Source organism: Diplotaxodon limnothrissa, linkage group LG16, assembly GCF_057381915.1.
Source record: "Diplotaxodon limnothrissa isolate DT_005_m linkage group LG16, D_limnothrissa_male_GT1.1, whole genome shotgun sequence".
NCBI classification, from domain to species: Eukaryota; Metazoa; Chordata; class Actinopteri; order Cichliformes; family Cichlidae; genus Diplotaxodon; species Diplotaxodon limnothrissa.
Window position 1 is genome coordinate 16,957,266 of NC_140611.1, and position 22,539 is coordinate 16,979,804.

The 22,539-nt window shown below is 43.0% G+C and overlaps 1 protein-coding gene across 2 annotated transcripts in view; it reads right to left on the reverse strand.

Moving 5' to 3' along the window:
- klf12b (Kruppel like factor 12b) overlaps positions 1-22,539 on the reverse strand; it is a 38,528-nt gene that overhangs the window by 9,388 nt on the left and 6,601 nt on the right. Inside the window, exons 2-4 of one of the 2 annotated variants that reach the window (XM_085373711.1) lie at positions 12,044-12,126; positions 5,530-6,067; positions 1,230-1,365 (exon numbers count right to left, since the gene is read on the reverse strand). In XM_085373711.1, coding sequence (XP_085229837.1) covers positions 1,230-1,365; positions 5,530-6,067; positions 12,044-12,109 — 740 coding nt within the window. In that variant the 5' untranslated portion in view covers positions 12,110-12,126. Of the gene's footprint in view, positions 1-1,229; positions 1,366-5,529; positions 6,068-12,043; positions 14,182-22,539 lie in introns of those variants that run through there. The other variant, XM_085373713.1, reaches the window with a different exon arrangement.

Here is a 22,539-nt window from a genome sequence, read left to right on the forward strand (position 1 = left end):
CTGAACCACAGCTTTACTATTATGTGCTGTACTTTGGAACTACAATAAAAGATTTAGGTTAATTACAGTAGATGGTCACACAGCCAATGGATGACAAACAAACAATACAACATCTAGTACACAATGTCAAACCTGCCAGCTAGAACATTACAAAACACAGTGAGTGCCGGCAGCCTTGTTAATGTCGCTACGGCATTAGCAGGATTCTCAAGGAGTCCTGGAATACTTTCCTTACAGTTAGTCTAAATAAAAGTCTGATGGGTATTAACTTGAGTCTACCCAGGCTGGCAATTATGACTGTTCTGGGTTTATGAGCAGCAGCGCAACAAGGACAGGGCCGAGCCAAATGCTTCTCTGCATCTGATTTCCTCCCTCTGATAAGAATTCTATACGCTGTCGTCAACTTTTCATTTCAACACAGATGGACTGGCACGGCAGGAGTTGATGTCTGTAGGCCGAACAGGGCATAAAGTATGTCTGAGCCATATGCATACAGGCATATAGATGCACGCCCACGCAGACACATCCAAAGAGTGGAAGAGCGGTTACAAAACCACACGGAAATGCACAATGCTAAGGATTACAATGGATCTGATAATGACGCCCTCCTCCAGGGAGTCACAAAAACATATTAGTACTCTGTGCTCTGTCTATTCAGAAATTCAAGACTGCAACATCACTGGCTTGGATGACTAAAGGGATTTTTTTTTTTTTCAATTTTACCATATTAAATCCATTGAAGATGATTTAATTTTCAAAATAAAAGCCTCTAATAAATGCGTGCACACATGATAAGATGTTATATTATAAAACATATTTACGTGTATTAAGTTTCATGCATTATTTCTGTGAGCTGTTTTTTTTCCCCTTTATGCAATGCAGAGTGCTACTTATTTTAATAAAGAGCTCTGCTGTGCTGTCATTATTAACTATTTGGCTCAGTAATAAAGCAAAGTAACAGTAGTTCGCATAAATTTGCTTTCCCCAGCACTAACAATAATGCACCAGTGGAACAAACTGAAACTTTCATGTAACCAAATTTAACACCGGTCACTGGTAAAGAACGCAAAAACCAAAGCCACATACTTCTGAGCATCTTGTTGTCATAACTCCGACCCAACTCATGGCAGAGATCCACATTTGATTTATGGCTTTAAAGTTAGCGAAGAAAAAAAAGTCAGCACCAGGATTTCCGGCGTGTGTTCAAGAAAAAAAATGAATATACTCACTCTTGTACAGCACGGGCTATAGACAGCGCGGTAGAGCCGGTCTCATTAACACTGTCCAAGGTCACGTTTGGCAGGTCATCGTCATCGCTGTCACTTTTGATCTGCCTTGGCGACAGGCCGTTGGGGTCTATGTGTGCTGTGAGGATGGGACACAGACATGGGAGACAGACACATGAAACTGGAGCTGGCGCTGTAAACTTATAAGGCATATCACATTGTGCGTCTTTCTAATTATAATGAAGTAACTCCTTTATATACAATTTCATCCGAATAACCCCAAAAGTATTCTTTTGTGTGCCATTATTTAGCATACTGTATGCAGTAGCTGAGCGTGAGTTGAGATGGCCTCAGTACTTTCCAGTATTTTCTCTCAGGAGCTGTCAATCAAACGAAACATTTAACTGGAGGACAGAACAGTCGACCGTGACTCTGTACCCAGAGGTTGCGTACTTACAGAGTAGCATGCGAAAAGGACACACGTGTGCACATAATCTCTATCTGCCTCCAACCACAAAGATAAGACTACAGGGTGGAGCACCGTTTAGCTGTTGTTGCCTGTGAGCAGCGTGTGAAAACATTCGCGCATTTGTTACTGTTTCCAACTTAAAAGAACATGTGCACGCATGAGAGCAACTGTGAGCATCTGGTCCTCTATACAGTATGCACACCTGAAATAGAATCTTATTCATCATAGCGACGAACCTGTACACAACACCTGAAGAGATCAGCTGCTAATTTCTTCAACCTCGAAAATTAACAAGCAAACTGTATATGTGGGTGCTTGTTTCCTTTTGGACAACATGGACCAAAACCATGAAAAACAAGGAAAAAAAGACCACAATGCTGTTGAACCATGACCCTCTGAGCCAGTGAGCTCAGTGGTTTCTGTCTCTTGAGCTACGCAGTAAGGTTACATCTATTCCACAAGCTGTGAAAACTTGTCCCTTGGACAGCTCATCAGATATGCTGCCAGAGCCTGGAGTCATTCTGTCCATTCTTTCTCTTTCAGCCGACAGATGCGGCGAAAATCCCGGATAACACAATAAATTAATATCAGAAGAAAAAACAAAGACATGCTGTAGATGGAGAATTAGCAGCAGGGCATTCTAATACAGCACTTAAAAAAATGTACACTGTTAACGGTTCTGTAAAGGCTATTCTTGCTTAAAATCACCGGAAACACTGAATATACGGAGACATACAGTATTTTCCACTGAGGTCTACAACATCCCCATCTACTGTAAGCCAGGGTGCTTTTATAAGCTATCAGGACTTCACCTTCTCTGCCCTCTCAGCTGAGACTGTGGCCATAATGGCCCATAATAATGGTCTAGAGTTAGGAGCAGACATGGTGTTATTACTGGAGGGGTGGGTTGGACACAGAAATAATGCTGTAACTCAGTTGGAGCTTTTGCTTTTAAAGGTTTCTGCTGTTGTTGTAGACTAAGACATGCAGAGTGGTTACCAGCTCGCCGAACCCTATGGAAAACCTGTAATTAGCTAGAAATACATCGCGTTTTGGAAATGGGGATTGGAGGGTGGGGGTATTTTGAACTAGGGACACAAAGGAGGAGTGGTGGAGAGGTGGGCAGAGCAGCGGATTTCTTCCTTTCTCTCCTGTTGTTTCCAGTCAAGCCCTGTTTCCATGGCAACCTCCTACCGGAGACAGGGAGACAGCAGTGAAAGAAAGGGTACCCGCCTTCTCTGAAAGAGGATGGCCAACCTGTGTATGTATGTGAAAAGCGAGTGAGTGTGCACCTCATATCTACGCTGAGAACTTTAATAATCGCATTAAAGTTTTCTTGGTGGGGGGTGGGAGGGGGGCTGGATTTAGTTCGGGATTTGCCTAATGTCAACAACTTATTTGTTTAACCACCGGCCAGTAGTGACACTTGAAATTCCAGATAAGGCAGGAACAAAAAAACTCTCTCTATATATAGATGGATAGACAGATATAGATATTTTTCCTATTGCTTTAATTCATTTTTGATTTGGCTTTGATGGTGGAATGTTGGATTTTGTAGACATCATATTAAATGCAATAAATAACCAAATGTTCTGCTTCTCAACCGTTTGCACTCTCATTAAAAGTAACTGCGTCCACCACACCCAGCACTCATTCACCCCGTTTCCTTTGTGCTGGGTGCGTTCAGAGCCGGGCACTGCTGATGTTGCTCTGTGTATGTGTGTGTGGATGCGTCTGCTTGAGTGCCACCCATCTTCAATATCCATCCACACCCTATTATGCAAGTCTTGTTTTTCCCTATCCTTCCTTCTTTTCCTCTCTCCTCTCCCTGGGAACTGACATCTAGCATTTTAAAAAGCAAAAAAAAACAACAACCAAAAAAAAACGGCCATCTCTGAGGACCACCCCACCCAGCCGGCCGAGTGTCTGTTTGAGCACATGCTCTAATTACATATCATTGCTTGTTTGCTTGTACGTACTGTACATGCACGGGTGTGAGCCTTAATGTGTCTATTCCTTCTGCAGGGAGTGAAAAGAAGCAACCTTTTTTTACAACCAACAGTTGCCCTGTGTACAGCTCAGACTTGGACAGAAACACCTACTGTAGGGTCTCATCCAGTGGTTGGCAGTAAAACCACACCCAGAGAGAAAACCAACAACACATCCAAGGCAAGGCCGGAGAGGTCTAACTCTCAGACTACCCCAGACTTCTGCTTCTTGACAGAGGGAAAGCTACCTGCACTGGAGGCTGTTAAACACAAACAAGGCGTTCAAGCTCTAAGCCTTATCTTCCCTCTGAAGGGGCAACATTTTTGCCCGAGAGGCCATTCTGAAAGCATGGACATGACAGTCTGCCTTCTCAGCAATGTGTTGACTAAAGACAGAGCAGAACACCTGCCAGATAACAAACCACACAGCTTATCACTGAGCTTTCCCCCTCTAACATTTCAAAATCCTCAGTGCTAAATGTCAGTTTGTGCCATCCCTTATATCTGACCCAGGTGCAGCCAAAAAAACTTCTGTAATTGTTCCCAGAGAAAGCTGCGAGCGGTTTCTCTATTCATACACCTCTTAGTAAGAATACATTGAAGCTTATTATGATTATAACCTATTTTAAGTGAGTTAACGGATTTAAAAGTAATATTTCTCAAAAGGTAGCGCCTAAGAACAGGTACCAGCACTTTCAAACTCTTAAATGTCCTATTAGAGGTTTCACCCAATCTGGATTAGTATCTAGGTCACATGGTTGAGGTGAGTGGTCATCCTTCAGTCAGGCTGATCAGGAATCATGATGGCCACCAGTGGTGAAACACGCCAACAAGGTGGTAAGCCATTACATTTTTAAATACAATTGTAATTTTCAATAAAACAAAAACGTGATTTCCTAATTAAAACTCACTGGTGTAGAAGAAAAATTGACCTTAAAAAGTACGCAATTCAATTCAGAAACTTTTGAAATATATGTATCCCTGAGATACATTTTAATCTGAAAAACGTGGTAATACTAGCTCCAAACACAGAAATTGCATTATGAAAGTATTGCTTTATCTTTTCCTGCAGGGCATCGCAGGTAGCTCATTTTGTAGGAAAGAAAGAAAGTGATTAGATTGATCCACGCAAGCCTTTCAGACTTTGAGCTCAGTGATAAAGGCGTTGAGAGATAGTTGCAGTGGTTTACACATTTGCCATAGATGTGAAAAGACCCCCAGTTTGAGATCGGGAGGAGTCACAGGCTGGCGTACTCCTAGGGCCGGTTCCAATCACAGATAATCGAGAGGGTTGCGTCAGGAAAGGCGTCTGGTGTAAAATCGGTGCCAATTCAAACAAGTGAATCTATTCGCTGTCGTGACCCCTTGGGAAATAAGGGAGCAGCTCAAAGTCCCCCCCCCCCCCCCCCCTCAAGATATAGCTCTACTGCAGAGGTAGAGGATAGAAGTCCAAAAACCTTCAGTGGATTTAGGTTGTGGTAAGCCTACACAGTATTTGTAATGTAATGGCCAGGAGAAGCTAGAATATGTAACTTCTCTTTATTGAATCTAACATTAAAATGTTTATCATTTTGACTTTGTTACACCATAGGGCAACATTTCCTTATAAGTACGTCTTAGAACATGCAAAATACACCAAAACAAGATGTGGGGCTAGAGTTTCACAGGGGCCCAGGCTGCTCAGTAAATATAAATGTAATAAAAAAGGCAGCAGTTCAAAACCTGAATCATAGTTGAACTTTTTGCAGTGTATCTTATTAAAATAATGACAGAGCTTTAATAGAAATCCCAACAGAACAAAGTTAGCTGTATAAATATAGAGCAAATTCAGCGAGCAGGGTCTCACCTTTGCCCTGGCTTTTGGCCTCATCCAGCAGAGGTAGCATGATGGCATTGTTGAGGCTGGAGGGTGATCGAACGGCAGTGGTGTACATGAGGGGCAGTGACTGTACCACAACTGGGATGCGGTGAACATGGCTGGCGAGCTTCCCGGCTCCCTGCAGGCTCAGAGGGCTGGATGGAGGCGGAGGCACAGAGTGCAGGATGTGCAAATATGGCTGACCTCTCATCCCAGTTCCCGGGGCAACCAGAGGGCCTGATGTGAGCACCGACGAGGCTGAGGTGATAACAGATGGAGAGGAGGAGGAGGAGGATGACGACGATAACGAAGACGGGGAGAAGGCGGATCTGAGGGGGGATGACGATGAAATCGTGGTGGCGGATGAAGAGGAGGGGCGGGGTTTGTTGATGGACAGGTCGACGGGCTCGGTCTGCGTGTGGAAGTGCAGGTCGTGGGCGAGCAGGTCTTCGGGAGGTTCCGGTTTAACTCTGCTGAGGAAAAAGGGGACGCCGTCCATCGCAGTGTAAGGGCGCACTTTGGGTGACTGTGGGCGTAAGAGAGACAGTGATGTTTCAGTTTAATGCCACAAAATACATTAACCTCAAAAGACAGAGTGTTTCTATGGCTGAAATCCAAGTTCTAATAGTTTTTGTGGAAATATTTGTTATGAAACACAAATACAGAGCAAAATATTCATTTAAGAGTTCAACTTCTCCCGTGAAGCTCTTCAACTGGCATGATGTCACGCACAGAAATGCACGAGTAAAGATAACGTCTCTAAAACTCGCCTCCTTTCGCTCCCTCGTTCTCTTCTCCTGCCCTGGGTTGCACTCTCTCTTTTTCTCCTGTTTTCCATGACTCCCACACAAACGCAGCTCTCTTGGCTCCCCTTGTCTCTCTCTTAAATCTCCTTTGTGACGGTGAAAAAACATCATATGGGCTCAATTTCCTGACCGTCTCTCTCCGTCTCTCAGAAATGGGCCTCCTAAGGCCAATGCTGGTGGCTTAGCGTATCCCTCAACACATCTTTCACTTAACACCAAGCAGACTGTAACACAACCTCTCCATCTGTCTGCACACGTTTCAGGAACCTGTTTACTTGGAAAAGATAATAGAGAACACACACGGTAGAAAATGTGACGCTCACCCTGCTACTATTTGCTTCTTAGGGCTCCCAAACTTTGGCCCCTTTACTTGATATCGCGGTCTTTGTTCTAATGTCAGATTAGCCGAGTTGCATGTGATGCGGCTGATCTCGGCTCACTCTGCTCAACGTGGGTGCTGCAAAGTGTGGTAAGCAGTGTTGATCCTCACAGTGGAGCCTTTCAGAGGCTGAGTCACAGTTAGTGCCATCAGGGAGTGAGCACGTCCAGGATTTTTTTTTTTAAATAATCAAACAGGAAAAGCTCATTAAAATTAAATGGAAAAAAAATCACTCCAATAGCAGCTGCAGGAGAAATGAAAAAATGTTCTCTAATGTGGGTTTTCATGCTCACTTTTGTTTTCAGAGACTCGCATTTCTTTTTCCTTATGTAATGCTGACTGAGAGTCGATCTGCGGTGAATTACGAATTTTTCTGAGTGGTGTGTATGGGTGTTCTTTTATGTAGTAGCTTACTATTTTTACTCCAGACTTGTATACTTGTTTTCAGCCTACAGGAAGTGTTACAACCCCATGAATCAAACAACAAAAAAAAAAAACTTCACGCAGCGTAACTCCTCTTCAGTTGGAAAACAAACCATGCCCCATGAAAAATGCTTTCTGATGAACTCTGAACCTCAGTGGGGTTCAGCTCAGAGTCACTGGTGTCGTGTCAAGATCCACAGTAAAATATGGTCTGGGTCATTACCCACCACCGATTTCAGGCATGAGCCTTCACAGCATTTCGTTTGTGTTATTCTTCAGGGGTATTGCTTCAAAAAAAAAGCTCAATCATGCTGTTTATTAAGAAAATGGAAGACATGATCAGTTCTAGTGTACTGTGATAAAGATAACATCACATCTCCTTCAATTTTGTCAGTACTATTCAAACAGAGACACTTCCCTAAAGGGGCTGACGAATCGTTATAAAGTTCTCCTCTTTTAAAAGTTATTCTCAAAGAACGAGAGCAACCTACAGGCACATATAGAATATTTAGAGATTCTAAAGCAAATATCAGTAAAGGCTTCAGTAGAAGCAACTTAGATCGTTGCGAATCCACAGTGGCATAAGGCTGCCAGCACAGCGACAATGAGAGCGTCATACAGGTTCCCTTCTACCTTTTCTGTTACGATCGAACTTGTGGGCCTCATCGCAAAGAGGAAGATGAAACCAAAGTTTACAAATAAGGTTTTGGTTTTTTGGTTAAAGAATTATGGTGCAGTGATGAAGTGCAAAAAAGAGTAAGAAGATAAGAGAAGCTATGAGAGAGCCACAAACTCTATCAGCAAGAACAGCGATCAGTATCCGGCTGTGCATGTTTGAGACAATAAAGCCCGTGCACCACTGAGAGACTCCGACACTGTGGGGATGTTATGGGCAGCGCACAACAACTTTTTTGATACTATTTGAGTATTCAACTGTTAGATTTGCAGCTAATTAAAGAGCCACTGGTGTGAAAGCATAAACCAAACCAAACGGCTGATGATGTACATGTACAATAACAATAAAGAGATTTTCTATTTTATTCTATTCTAAAACACGTTTTTGGTACTTAGAGGCAAAGAAACGGAATACACTTGTATTCTTAAACATGCTTCAGGCTACATTTATACGCACAGATGGATACATAAACCTATCATTTTTATACAAACAACCTCAAGTGAGACGGATGACGCTTGCATTGCTTTGCTTAATAAAAGTTACACTCTGTTGAGTCTCCATGCTAGCAATGTCTAGATTTAAACAAGCACGTCCCTCCTTTAGGTTATTCAAATTCACATTTTATATTTTTCGTTTGTTTGTTTGATTTTTTTATGGTTGAGTGTCTGCTATCTAGTGGCTATATCAAGAATTTACCAAGACAAAATTATCTAAATAAATTTCACACGGAGTTAAACATTAACCGTCATCTCTACTTTGTCTTGCATCAGTCTGACGTAGCCTTTCTTGGCTGAGCCTCGGGCTACCATCTAGCTGCTTTTGCACATGGTCTCTCTGTGTTTCCATTTTTGTGTATAGAAAGCGAGTGTCACAGTCTGCCCGGAGCTATACCGCCTGTCGGCTTTGAAGCCGTTAGATTCACCGAGGCTAATCTCAGTGTTTTGAAAACAGTGTCTTTCTTAGTAAGTGTGTGTAGCCCACTCCTAAAATCATGTAGTATTAGCAGGTCTTCTTACCAGTTAAAGACATTGAAGTATCTCATGTGGTAAAGTGCAGAATGAATAATGTTATGAATAAAACAGATATGCTGCCCCAGTCCTAAATGTTGATTGTTTAGGACAATCAATGAAATGGAATTTTTCTGGCAATATCTTCCCAAGTGCTTTTTTAAAAGAGCAAAGAGTTTTCAACATAGCATTTCTAAACATACTAGTTTTCTTTGGAAAACAGAAATTGTTTCTATTTGTCACAAGAAATATTTCAGAAAAACAAAAGAAATTGGTTTAGACTATTGACGCTCACAAAGTAGAAGACCCATATAAAAAGTTATCACAACATTTCCTGGTGTTAAGAACAGAAATCAAAAGAAATTGAAAGAGTCACAGAGTACAGAAGAAGCCTGGTCGAAGTAAGAAGTTAAAGATTTCAAAGCCTCTGAAAGAAAACTAGTGAGAGTTGGTGTGTAAAGACTCCAGAACGACTACCGAGGCACCAGTGAATGACTTAACCCATTTGGGAGAACAATAACTAGAAGCAGGCACAACAATGGACTGTGCAGGTCTAATGAGATGAAACTAGAGTGCTTTGGCTACTTTCAACATGGCAACGACCCAAAACATACGGTGAAGAGCTACCTCCAGAAGACCAACGTGAGCATTATTGACTGGCCTGTGCAAAACCCTGACTTGAATTCTACTGAAAATCTGTGTGATGAACTGAAGACCAATGTCCATGCCAGAAGATAATCACATAACAGGCTGGGATTGCTCAGGAAACATCAGAGAAGCTTGTTGAAAACGACAACCAACGACTGCAGGCTGTTAACCAGCAAAAAAACAGTACACACGGTTGACTATTGACGTCAGAGGAGCTAATCATTTTGACCGGGTAGTTTGGCATTGTGTTGAATGTAAGCATCCAAAATAAGGCTAGGCTGTTTGGACAAGCTGTGTTAAAAATTCCTTTCTCTGTTTAACAGTACTTTGGAAATACTTCTGAACTAAAACTAAATTTTCATAGGGAGGTCTAATAATTCTGTCTGCATTTGTGTATGTTTGTAATGACAGTGCACTTGGAAAGTGTCCTATAAACAAAGACTAGTTGGCGCTCTAGCAATGACATTTCCTTTTTAAATAAAATACATATACACTGTTTCTTAAAAAAAACTTTACTTATCTGTTAATTTATTTATAAAGTAGTTAAAAGTAACTTAATGTACTAAATGGTAAGTGAGCAAATTGCACTACAATAAATGATCATATGGCACAAACTCAGTTTACAGCAAGACATCAAACATGCCACTTACAGAAAAGTATACTTGCAACACTATTACAAGCCTATAAAAGTAAATCTACTGCTTTTTTTAGTCCATTGGTATTATACCTTTTGTTTCCATTCATTTGTGAGTGCTGCCGTAATGTTGAGAAGTAAGAACTCTATTTAAAATTCTCTCGTCAAAATATTAGAACGGTCTATACATAAACAAAACATGCAGAAACGAAAGTTCTGCCTTTTTTTCTTCTTCAAACACAACTCAACAGAAATGGAAAACTTAAGCCACCCCTACTCTCACTTTGACAGATACAAACCCACACATGCTTACAAACCTGACACACATACAGCAAGAGCCGCTCAACCTGCCTGCCTGCCTCCGTCCTCATGCCATTGTCTTTATTAGGGGATAATGGTTAGCGGGGCAGATTTTCCAGCCCCTTGCAGGCGAATTGTCTAACGAGGCAGACCATTTCCAGCAAGCCCTTGGCCCCACGCCACCCAAATGAAGACCACATTTCTGCAGCAGCCTAAACTGTCTGTCTGCCTCTGCCATCTAAAGGGAAGCTCGGTCTGTTAGGGCAAGATTGGATCTTAGTGCACTTCAAAGCTGTGTGGGCTGCAGTGCTCACATCCTGTCTGTGACTGACATCATTACAAGGAGAATGATTTCAAACCCAAGGTATGAGGTAGCAGCGCAAGAGCCTAGCTCTCAAACCCTTAAGCTGCAGCTGAGGAAAGGACACCCAGAAAGTAACCACCTGCTCCCTCTATGCCAATTCCTTAGATGTGGAGATTCAATTCTTATCAACACAAACCACCTCCACAGCCAAACAATTCTCTGCAAGGCCTCCGAGATAACCTGACGGGTTATCAGCAGCCCGTATTTTTCTCATCCATCACAGGTTAATGCTCCCAGATTCATCTCAACAGAAACTATTCCGTTATCCCACAAAGTGATCTTGGTGATTTATTAGAGAGCTAAAAATGTTATTGATAGGTTATGAATGGAAATCAATAATAAGTGAATTCTAATTCATCACGGTTACAAATATTAAGTGGTCTGCGCCCACTACACACACAGCTATGCCAGCAACACAGAGCCCTTGTAACCTAGCAACAGCTTCACCATAACAAGACCACTTTATTTCTAGGTACGTCAGACCAGAGAGCACTGATACTGTATGTGGGCCATGAAAAGCTTACGCGAGGTGCCTCTGTTATACATAACATGATCAATACATTTAAATGAACTCATGAAAGTAAATTGTTCTATGTAGCCGATTGGGTAAACAAAGTTATTACAGATTTGCTGGTGGAATTTTTAAACTGCGCTCACATGGGCTTGTAGTGACAAGCTCTTACTCTGTGTAGAAACACCACGGAGGTGACATGGAGCTCTGTGAGAGAGCAGAGGCATGCAAAGGATACAACAAAGCAGCAGATGAAGCCGTAATAGTGTGTGCAGAGAAGGAGTGTGGCATGCTGTGTTGTTTGTCTGCCTGTATTAATGTGTGCATGTGTTTTTGTGAGAAACCCCAGAGGGAGGATAAAGGAAAATTGAGAGATGTCAAGAAGCAGGAACAGGCAGAGATAGATAAGATTTAGTTTCCCATGCAACCCTCCTCCTCCTCAGAGTAGTGACGAGGCTACATCTGCACAGGCCTCACCCACCCGTCCAGCCAGCCAGCGTGGACTCCGCTGGCTCCAGTCACCTCCCTAAAAGACCCCCAGTGCATTCCTGCTCCAGCTGTGGCTCTCTTCCTCTTGGTTCTTCTCTTCTCTTTTCTTACTACCATGCTCTCCGACCACTCCTCTAAGCCTCCACTCAGTCACTCACTTGCTTAGGCCTGGGAGTGATTATCAGCCCATTGCCGGGAGGAGGAAAGAAGGAAAGGAAAGCAGGAAAAAAAAAAGGAATTGTCTGGAAAACAACTGCTCTCTTACCCCTTGTTCCGATTCCAGGGGCTCGGCTTTGACTCGGACTGCAGGCATTCCGTCAAGCATTAACATCCTGTTTCTTAGCCTGCCTGTGAAGGAACACAGAGGAGGTGTAAGACGGGTGTTTTAGCATAACTAAGCAGGTCCCACACTCACTTATTCACACATGGACATCTACAATGTTGTCCTCACACCCACTGAGAAATAAACACATTTTAAATAGACATGACTTCATGTTTCAGAATCATCAGAAGCTGACACACAAACACACACACACACACAAAAAGACGCACACAAACTGTGAGTCTCTCTTCTTTATAATAAAGATTTTCGAATTGCCTGGTGGGCTGCAGTGGGGCTAATAACACTTAATAATACTGAAAGAAATCCTCTTAAGACTTCAATGGAATACAAACACATGCTTCATATACAGTTAATCAACAGCAAAGGCATGAACACAACCCGTCTTCAGAGTTTTCCTCTTTAGCCACTTATATAGAGAAAACAATGAGCGCCGTTTGAAGTTGTGGCACTTCTAAAGGTGTAATGTAATATTCATTAATTCACATTATTATTTGAAGTATTTCTTAAGATCCACCCATCCCTCTGCCTCTGAGCACGGTGCGTCTGTAAAGTGGGCAGCAGTGCCCGTGTCCTCAGCTCCGCACTGTGGCTTTAAGAGCGATACTCAGATGGAGCCAATGACAACAATGCATGTTCCGTATCCCTCAGCTTGGGCCCGACCTGAGGTAACCCTCCCTCTTATTATTTTAGCAGCAGTACATGGAGGAATGCAAGCAAGGCAAATAGACCCTAAACATCTCTATTACTCTCCACTGCTGGCACCAGCAGCGGGGTTTGCGGCCCAGTCCTCATAGTCAGCAGCACCACGGCAATCATGACCATTCTAATTCTGAGGAATAAAAGCTGAGGCGGTAATGAATGACATACATTATCTCTGTTTACCTTATGTCCTGGCCATCTAACCACACTAAACATATTGCATATCACACAAAATCCCCGTGGCCTGCTCAATTACTAAACGTTTGGGTTTTGTTTTTGTTTTTTACTCACCAAAGTATCCACTCAAGACAGCTATCGGAAAACATTTCTTATGCAAAAATTGTTTCAGCAAAACTGTTTAATGCCAAGTATTGTTCCTCTACCTCTCAGAGTCTCAAGCGAAAGGCTAATCCTGACTGTGTTTGTGAGTTGAGTGTGTGAGGGAGGCAGAGAAAGAGGGAGGATTTACTCCCTCAATCTGCAACCCCCCAGATCTCGCCTCACAGGTCTAAGTCCCTCAGGTACCCTGGCTGTGCTGCTATTGTATTGTTGTCCAGGATGTCCTTCGGCTTCAGGTCTTGGTAGGCCCAGATAGCGTTGCCATGGTAACGACTGGGCGGGTGGAGCTGCAGCCTCGGTCCAGCCTCAAGCCATGTGTTGAGGAGGAAAAGAAGAGAGGAGTGCACTAAGAGAGGCAGAAAGTGAGGTTTTGTTTTCCCCGGGATGACCACCGTTATGGCAAATGCACTTTCTCCTCATTCACGAGAAAAAAAAAGAAAAAAAAACCCAAACCTCTCCAGACAGAGACACTTAAGATAAAACTTTATTTTCCTGAGGGGTTTGCTATTCTTACATCAAAAAGTTGTTGTTTTTTCCTTTTCTATTCATTTTTCTTCACTGTGCTAAATGCTCACTCTATTGCTGATGGAAAAGCAAAACAATTAGAACTTCTTGAAAGTAGCAATCTTTTCCCCGTGTGCCTAAAGTCCATTTAATCCAGTGGGTTTGTGAGCAGTACCTAATGAACTGGCCTGCAGAGGGATATTCATAGGAAATCAATGGTCTCTGCTTTCCTTTGCTTGTGATGATAATGACCAAAGAGCTAACGGCAGTCGGGGAGCCCTAACACTGAGTAATGAGATAACTGAGGGGTGTTGAGGAGTTCGTGTCGCACTCCTTTGACTGAAGTCAAATGTCAATCGCTTTTGTTCCCACAAAAGAATTGTTTCTAACAGCTAGTGCTTGAAGATCAAAAAAAAAAAAATCAAAAAGATTAAAGATAAGAACAAAGACTGAGTTGAAACTGAAAAGAATTTGTTGGTGGTGATAAACCAATGCCTATCCAGTATCACTAAATTTGCTCTGCTGGCAGCAGGCTCAGGCAACTAGCAGTGCACTGTCCATCAGCGGTATGAGGCACTGTGTGTGGGAGATGGAGAGAAGGAGGGGTGGGGGGGTTAGAAGGAAACAGGGTAGATTAAGATCACCTTTCCATTTGCTGCTCTCTGAAATGAAATGGCCATCCCAGGTGTGTGGGGGAGTTGGATGGAGAGAGGAGGGCAGTGGAGTGTTGAGGCATCTCATTTCTCCCTCCTACAAGCCCTCCTGTCCCCACCACAATCCCTCGGTAAAAAAAAAAAGGAGGTAAAGGGAGCAGGTGAAGATTGATGTCAGTTCTAGCAGAAGAAATACTCCAAGTATACCTATTTGTGAATTTTCTGCTGTCTTTGTTTTATTGTTTGAATTTATTTGCGTGCCTGTTAATGCGTTTAACTGAATGAAGTGAAACTCCGACTGCACATCAACATCCATGACCTGAGGTTCACCATCTCCTAGTTCCCTGTTGACGGCTATTGACTGTGTACTCACTGAGGCAACAGCAAGAAGCTTGCGGGCTGCCTTAAAAAAAGTGTTAAAAATTAGAATAGACAAACTTCTCTAGAAGACATCAGACATTGTGAGACCAAATGTTGACCTCATGCGCTCGTTTACATGCACATTTCCTCACTGCATACAGAATCAAAAAAATCAAAAGGAAAGCATATCAAATTAAAAACCACTGTGCCAGAAACAGCTCTGTGGCTTACTCTTGTCTTTTAGCTTTACACCTGTGCTACTAGCACGCTGCCAACACTGTGAATGAAATAATTTTATTTATGAACTGTTCAGTGTTAATTAATGGAGTTTAACAAGGAAGTACTTGACTGGCTAAAAAAAATTATATTAAAAAAAAAAGATGCATGTCGGTTGGTGGTGAACAACACTGTGACTTTGTGCAAGTGCTTGATACTGTCTCTGGGTGTTCACTCTAAGAGCACGGAAAAACATTTCTAATTTTTTTGTTGTTCAAGTAAAAGTTGAGGCTTAAACAAGCTAATGAAACCAGATTTAGTATCTAGCTGTGTGCACCATCTTTGCTTCCCTTCTCATCTTTTTCCTCTCATGTGGACATACTAGCACACACACACACACACACACACACACACACACACACACAAATGCCACACACCCTGTAACACACTGCAACAGACGGGCCCCGCCAATGCTTTGTTCCCATGTCGAACGCCCAGAGCAACTGGGTGCATCTGTGTCACAGAGGCTGGACCTGCTGCCACGGGCTGGGATGGAAGAGGGATGGAAAAGGGTGAGAGGAAGGGAAGGGGTAATGAATAATTGGGGGGATGGGGGGGAGGGGATGGGGGGGTTACATGAGGATGGATTCAGGAAGGTGATAGGAAGAGATGGCGGGGGGGGGGGGGGGGGGGGGGTTGAAGAGCGCAGAGTTACTGGCAAAAGCAGTGGTTAGGAAAGCAATCACGGGGAGTTGAAGGGGTTGGAGGGGGTTGTTTAGCGGGGAGGAGGAAGGGAGGGAATCAGAGAAGGGAGAGAGGGGAGAGAGGGGATATGGACATGAGCCAAGGCCCGGTCGAGCGCAAAGCACACGGTGCAAGAATGCCAACAGACCCCCCCTCCCATCCAGTCCTCTACCAAAGGGAGGAGAGAAAGAAAAAAGGGAGAACAAGAAAGCAAAGCAAGAAATGCATTTAAAAATGTAAATAAATGCTTAACTAGTTCTATGGATAAAAGGGACAGAGCTGTAGTTGATGCGAAATAAGCATTTCCTGTGTTTTGCCCAGGCTGTCTGTTGCTGGCCTCTTCGCTGCAGCTCACTTCCCTGTTCTGTGCCCCTGGACACCCCAATGTGACACATTGGCCTGATAACCAACCTACGACTGTTAGCTCACTTGCACACTGCAGCATTTCCTCTCTTTCAAGTCAGCCAGTGCACAGAGGTTTTTGAAAACTAGTAAAGAAATACTGTAGCAATTTCTCAATAAAGAAGGTGAAATGAGGGGAAAAAACTTGCTAGACAAAGAGCTTTGGATGAGTGATACTTTTGCAGACACTGGGACATAAAGCTACTGATTTTTTTTTGCTAGCAGAGTAGACGGATCAGCCGAATCACAGCTGATTTTCAATCTCAGCCTGCTTCATGTTAAGCTGCATCTGTGCATGACCTCATCTTGTTGAACTAATTCTGGTCTTGAGAGCTACGTGCATAGTTCCTTGCTGAGTTAGTACTCGAAGAGTAACTGCGCCCAGGAAAATTATGGCATTTTATGCGGTCAAGGGCTCAACATTTGAATCTTAAACCCAATCCAGTCAGTGGTGCCCTACAAAGCTAAACACCACATAAATAATGCAATTCAAACAGGACCACTTTAGTCAGAGAACTTCTTATTTTCATTTGCAGATGACTAAGTTATACTTGGCTGCTTGGCTCTGCTCTCAGGCCTCCCCAGCAAAAGCCTTGAAGAGCACACCTCAATCCCATGCTCTTCCACATGCATAGATAGAAAACCCAAGCACTCTCAAAGGAAGAACAGCAGCACAGGCGTCAGTGACACCAGATATGATGCTGAGAAGTCAGATAAATCCATAGAGCTATTTGGGGAATGTATATAAAGAAAATCTTAGCTGTGTTAACTCATATTCATATCTGACAACAAATTGCATGGCTGGTAAAACATACAACTGACATGTCTACTTGGAACCTGGGTTTTCTCCAGGATGTCAAATGATAATTTGTGTGGGAATTAAGTGGAGTTTAAGGGATTCAGACACACAGCATCAGCTTATCCTCCATATTGCCTTCTGTGCCTGCTGGCGACTGTAAAAGACCGTAAAAAAGCACCTGATGCATTGATTTTTGCTGGGAGTGGGGGGCAGTCAACTCATTCCTGCTTGCTACAATATAGCTGTTGATGACCAAAATGACCCTGAAGCCACCGGAAAATGTTCCCGTGCTCCTGATTGGTAGTCTGCCGCTGTTTGTCACAGTGCGCAGCGGTCAAAGTTCAAATTAGTTGAACTCTCAGCGCGCTGCGGGTGAGCCACATCGTTGCTTTGGCCAGCATGCCAACAAGCCATCGGCGCAGTAACAAACCAGTGGTGCGCAGCGCAAACCATTTTAAAGTATGGATTTCACAGCGTCAATGTTCCATCATGTTTGAAAAACCGATTATGTTGATAGATATGAAAAAAACTCCCTTCAGAGCCACAGAAGGGACATAAAGATTACAAACAAATAAGGCAAATAACTGTTTTCAATACGATGAGTTGACGTTTGAAATTAGCAGAGTTCCCCTTTAAGGTCTCTCATGAAAATGAGATTAAGGTACTTCCTATCTAAATAAAATCCCTTCACCAGACAGGAAAAGAGAAACACCGTCAGTGTTGATGGTGTTTGTTGATTGTCCAAGGTATGTATGTGTGTTTAGGGTTCACGCCTGGATGTACTGTTTTGGACATGTTTTTTTTTTTTAAATCATTCCTGGCACTCTGTGAATGGTCTCAGAATTTCCATTTCAGAAGACGTATTTTCCTTGGCAAGAGCAGCAAGTGAAGTCTTTTGGATGCTTCTGGGACATTTTTGAACGGGGCTCAAGAGAGCAGAGAGCTACTACCTCCTTGCTCATAAAAGCGTGGACTTCTCCGACTGCAGACAAGCACAATGGCAATAAACTACAGCTTATACACCCTACCCTGTTTAAAAAAGAGAGAGAGAGAGGGGAAAAAAGTTCCCTTTAGGGTTAAAACCCCCTCAAAGATGCACTCAACTGATGCCTTTTACCTCAAAACACCCCGCCCATTTCCTCTTCGAATAAATCAGTTCCACAGAGGAAAAACACAGCTTGCTTTATGTACACAGTTATTAATAGACAGAACACACTCATCATGTGTTGGATGATTTATTTCTGGCACATATTGTGAAACTTGGGGAACTTATCAGCTCCTTATCAATTTAAAGGAAAAACTCAGAGACAGGATGAATACATAATGATTTTAGAAATAAAAGGTAAATGGGCACATTAAGGTTGTCAGCAGCAACAAAACAGAGCGATTACAGAGGTGTCACCTAATGGCTAATCCTTGTATGATTATTCTTGAAATTAAGAGTAAAAACGATATCACTGAGATGCTGCCTATCAAAAAAAAAATGATGTGTATTAAAAAAAAATTTCATAAAACCGAATACCAAATAAAGCCATGTGACAAATTGGGTCCAGGGTGCACCCTGCCTCTCGCCCCATGGCACCTGGGATAGGGTCCAGCCCCCACAAAACACTGAATTGGATTTTGGATGGTTGGATGCACGGATGTGTGGAAAATCAAATACAGAGTAGCCTGAGACAGCTCCAGAGATAGACACCCAAAGCATGTGAACAGGTTGACTGCGCCTAGCAAAGGATGAGTATTGATTTCATTGATCCAAGTGTCATAATGGTTACACCCAGCTTCAAGAAAAGCTCCAATTTGAAATTCCCCATAAAAGTCGTCGTGTTCCAAATTAAATTTAAAAAGAAAAACCTGCGCTCTGGCGACTTTGTGCGGTGTAAAGTTAAAGAAGCAACAGCAGTACCCGTGATATAAATCATTTGAAGACTTCAAATTAAATTCTTAGAAATCAGTGTAATGACGTCTGAAATTATGGAAACACTGCCATGTGTGAGAGAGAGCCACAGAGCAGTGAACTCATAGTGTTCCTCCCTGAGCCAGGCAGCTCAGCACCTGAGAGGAAACCGGCTCCATTTATAGAGTGGATGCCCATGTAAATACACAAACAACACACAGACACAGAGTCACACACTAGTAAGGCCCACGGAAGTTCCCATATTCTGGTGAATTGCCCTTGGGTCCTTGCTATTTCTGCCAGGGGCAGGGGGATCCTGTGTCAGTAATCCTGTCATGATGAGGGGGATGAGGTCGCCGGATGCAGCTCAAGTACGCTGCCTTCACCAGCACACACGCACACAGGCAGAATAATTTGTAACGACCACGACATACAGCAAGTCAGTTATGAGTGTGGTTACAATAACAAATCTGCGGTTCACAATAAAATTTCCTCAAGGTAATGAGAAGATGTCGCAGACCGGCACTGACACATGCTTTATTTAATCAAGTGAAACTTATCAAATTAAACCAAAGAGTCGACAGACCAAAGCAAGTTGCACAAGTAATAACACTTTAGCCAGATATTTCCCTAGTGCCTCTTGTTTAATGAGTCAAATGGTCAAAATATGGTTACAACAGGGCAAAAGGGAAATCTTTTATCTTTTTTTTTTTTCAGTGACTTTTTTCATTGTGAAAGATCCCCACCTCCACCATTACCACCTCCGTCCCTTCTAGGTCTTGTGAAACTGTGGGAAATGAAGAAGCTGTTTATTCTGAGAGGAAACACTCAAAGCGAAAAGAAGAGTCGGTCGCTGTCTGGTTTGTCTGTGTCTCTGTCTGTGTCTCAAATGCACTTCTTATAAAGCTGACTTCCTGAGCCCCTTTTCTGATCTACAATCTGGCTCGCAGACACTCACAAACCTCGTGACCTCTGCCTGCACCCACCGTGAACCATATTTATCTTAGATTCAGAGGCAGACACGCATGCACATAAACTCTGCAGCTCTGCCCATGAAAGAAGAATATGGATGCCCATTCAACACAAACAGCCACCCACACACACCTACAGTGTATGCACACACAAGCCGTGCACAAATACACACACACTCCTCCACATTGCTCCAGAGAGAGGTAAACAGAAGAGTCTGACATCCTCTTGCATCATGTGCCTCAAATGCAGCAGAGAAACAGCTAAACAAGCTGTGACCGTGACAGCGCTAAAGTGAGGTGGCATTACTCAAGCAAGCTCCGACTCCCAAGTCAAAGCAATTTGTGACACCATTCTAGACTATTTATGTCCAATTGAAGGTCATTTTGATGAAATCGTGAGAAAGAATAAGTTAAATGTTCAGTATGAAAGCTGGATCGAGTTTGGAAACCACAATAGACACCACAAAACAGCTCCTGAAGAGATAGTTTACTATGAGGTCTTCTTGCTTCAGCATAATCCGCTGACCTCTCAGAAACACCGTACACATGCATACACACTCACTCACCTCAGTAAATGCAGCACGGTCAGTGGCTGTGCATCTAAAATAGCCTCTGACACAAAAACCTCACTTGTACCAAAGGAGGGGGAGGTGGAGCCAAGCAAACCAGGGTAAACGTGTGGAGCACTTGGCTTAGCCTTTCAGGAAGATACTCTAATATTCTGTGTATGTTTATACCACCATACGGCTAAACTGTACACGAGAGTGAGATACTGTGAGGCTGGTTGACTGCAGTGGATCAATATAAGATGCACTCGGTGCCTCTGTACCAGTCTCTTATTTACTTTCAGTTCACAGGTCCTTGGTTGAGGTGACCACACTGCGGTACTTACTAATCATCTCGAAAAGACCGAACAGCATCGCGGGCACATTTCTGTACAGCATTCACCGTGAATAAAAAATGAAAAACCGGTGAATATATTTTTATTGATGCTTTACAGTGGGAGGCCGCCATAGAAGGGAAATATAAAGCGTCCTCAGTGTTGTAAAGGTGTTAAGCAAGTGAACCTTGTGGTATTTTGCCATTTCTCAGCGCTCGTGAAGAAGTTATAGCTGCTTTCAACATGTTGAAAATGAGTGTAAGGGTGAAACCCTGCTCTAATTTCCCACACTGAACTAATGGATTAGTTCAGTACCCTCACAAAAAAGCAACAAAAAAAATCCTTTCCATCAACTCTACCACCACTAACCACCCACATGTTTACCACCCCCACCCACTCTCACCTGCCCGAAGGGATGCCAGCACACTCGACCCTAATGGCGAATTCTTTGTGTAGGCTACTGTCTCTTATCCCCTAGGCTCTGGTAGCGTATGTGTGTGTACTTGTGTTCCAACATGTATGTCTGAATGTGATTCCCCTTCCCCCAACATATGCACTGTGTACATACTGCTCCCAATGGCCTGTCTTCCGAATGCATCACAGCACACGTGCATTCTCAAAAAGATCGACCTAGATGTTGTACAATAACTGTACAATGCAAGCATGCCAAGGCACCAATACAGTGACTCATCTACTACTGTATCTACTGTAAACAACTCATGTAGAAATAATATCATCTCAAACAGTGAAACACACACTCTTATTTTTTTTCACTTGTCTTCCTTTGCCCTTTTTTCTCACTCGCCATCTCTTACATCCAAACAGCGGCCTGCATGCAGGCATATATGCGCGCGCACGGGCAATTTTCTCGTGGCTTTTTTTTAATAGCCTTTGCAGAGTCCTCCTGATGCAGCTTCACAAAGTGTCGCGACTATCTAACCCTACTTTTTGCTGACACAACCAAATCCACCCCAACGCACAGCACAACGGACCAAGCAAAACATTCCAACACACTGACACTTATTACATCAAATGCGCGCAGCTATTTTCGCTCACCGAGTTTTTCCCCTTGGTTTGACCCATTCCAGCTCTCCAATAACACTCAATAAAAGCCAGCAGCTGTGTTTACCTCTATTACTCATCTACTCACGCCTTCACTTCGATTACTGCTCCTCTCTTTTTAAGCCGACGCTGTGCCATGTTGATACCTGGCTGAAGCAGCTAATTGAGTAGAGCTATGGCCTGTAGTAGGAGCCTAAATTCAGCTGTGTAGAAATGCCACAGCCCTCCAAATGGATTCCACATGCTGTTTACATAATTTCGTTTCCTAACAGTTGACCTACAGTACAACTGGAAACAAAGTTCACAGTGATCCACGCAGCATCCTTACACAGGTCTGTAGAAACCATCTGCATGGAGGATAGAGAGAAGCAACTCCCAAAAGATTCTGTGAAGGGGAAAGTCTCAGAAATGATCCAAAACAGACTGAAAATGCTGACTTTGAATACTCTCCCATCCTTCTTTCTTGGCTTCCTTCCTTTTCTTCTCTCCTCCTTTAACCAGCCATATTTGGCTAAAATCAATCGCACGCTAGTTTGAAAGAGGAAACGTCATCGCCTATAGACGGGCCTTCCACTGACATACCTTTCTATCCTAGCCATGGAAACATGTCGAGCGACCTCAAATCAGAGTCTGGGGGCAAGCTCTGCAACATGAGTCACTTCCAGTAAGCAGTGAGTGTGCTGCTCTAGCGATTGTGTCATTACTCAAAAGGAAAAAAGAAAAAAAAAACTTGGATCAATACACCGGTCAGACATCATTTGAAAAAATCTGCCTGTCTTAATACGTTTTTTGCTCTATCAAAATAAAAACTTGGTTCCCCACGATAGCTTTAACAATAGGAGACTCCTTATAAGTATACAACCAGGGATGAGGTTAACAATGCTTAAAATGA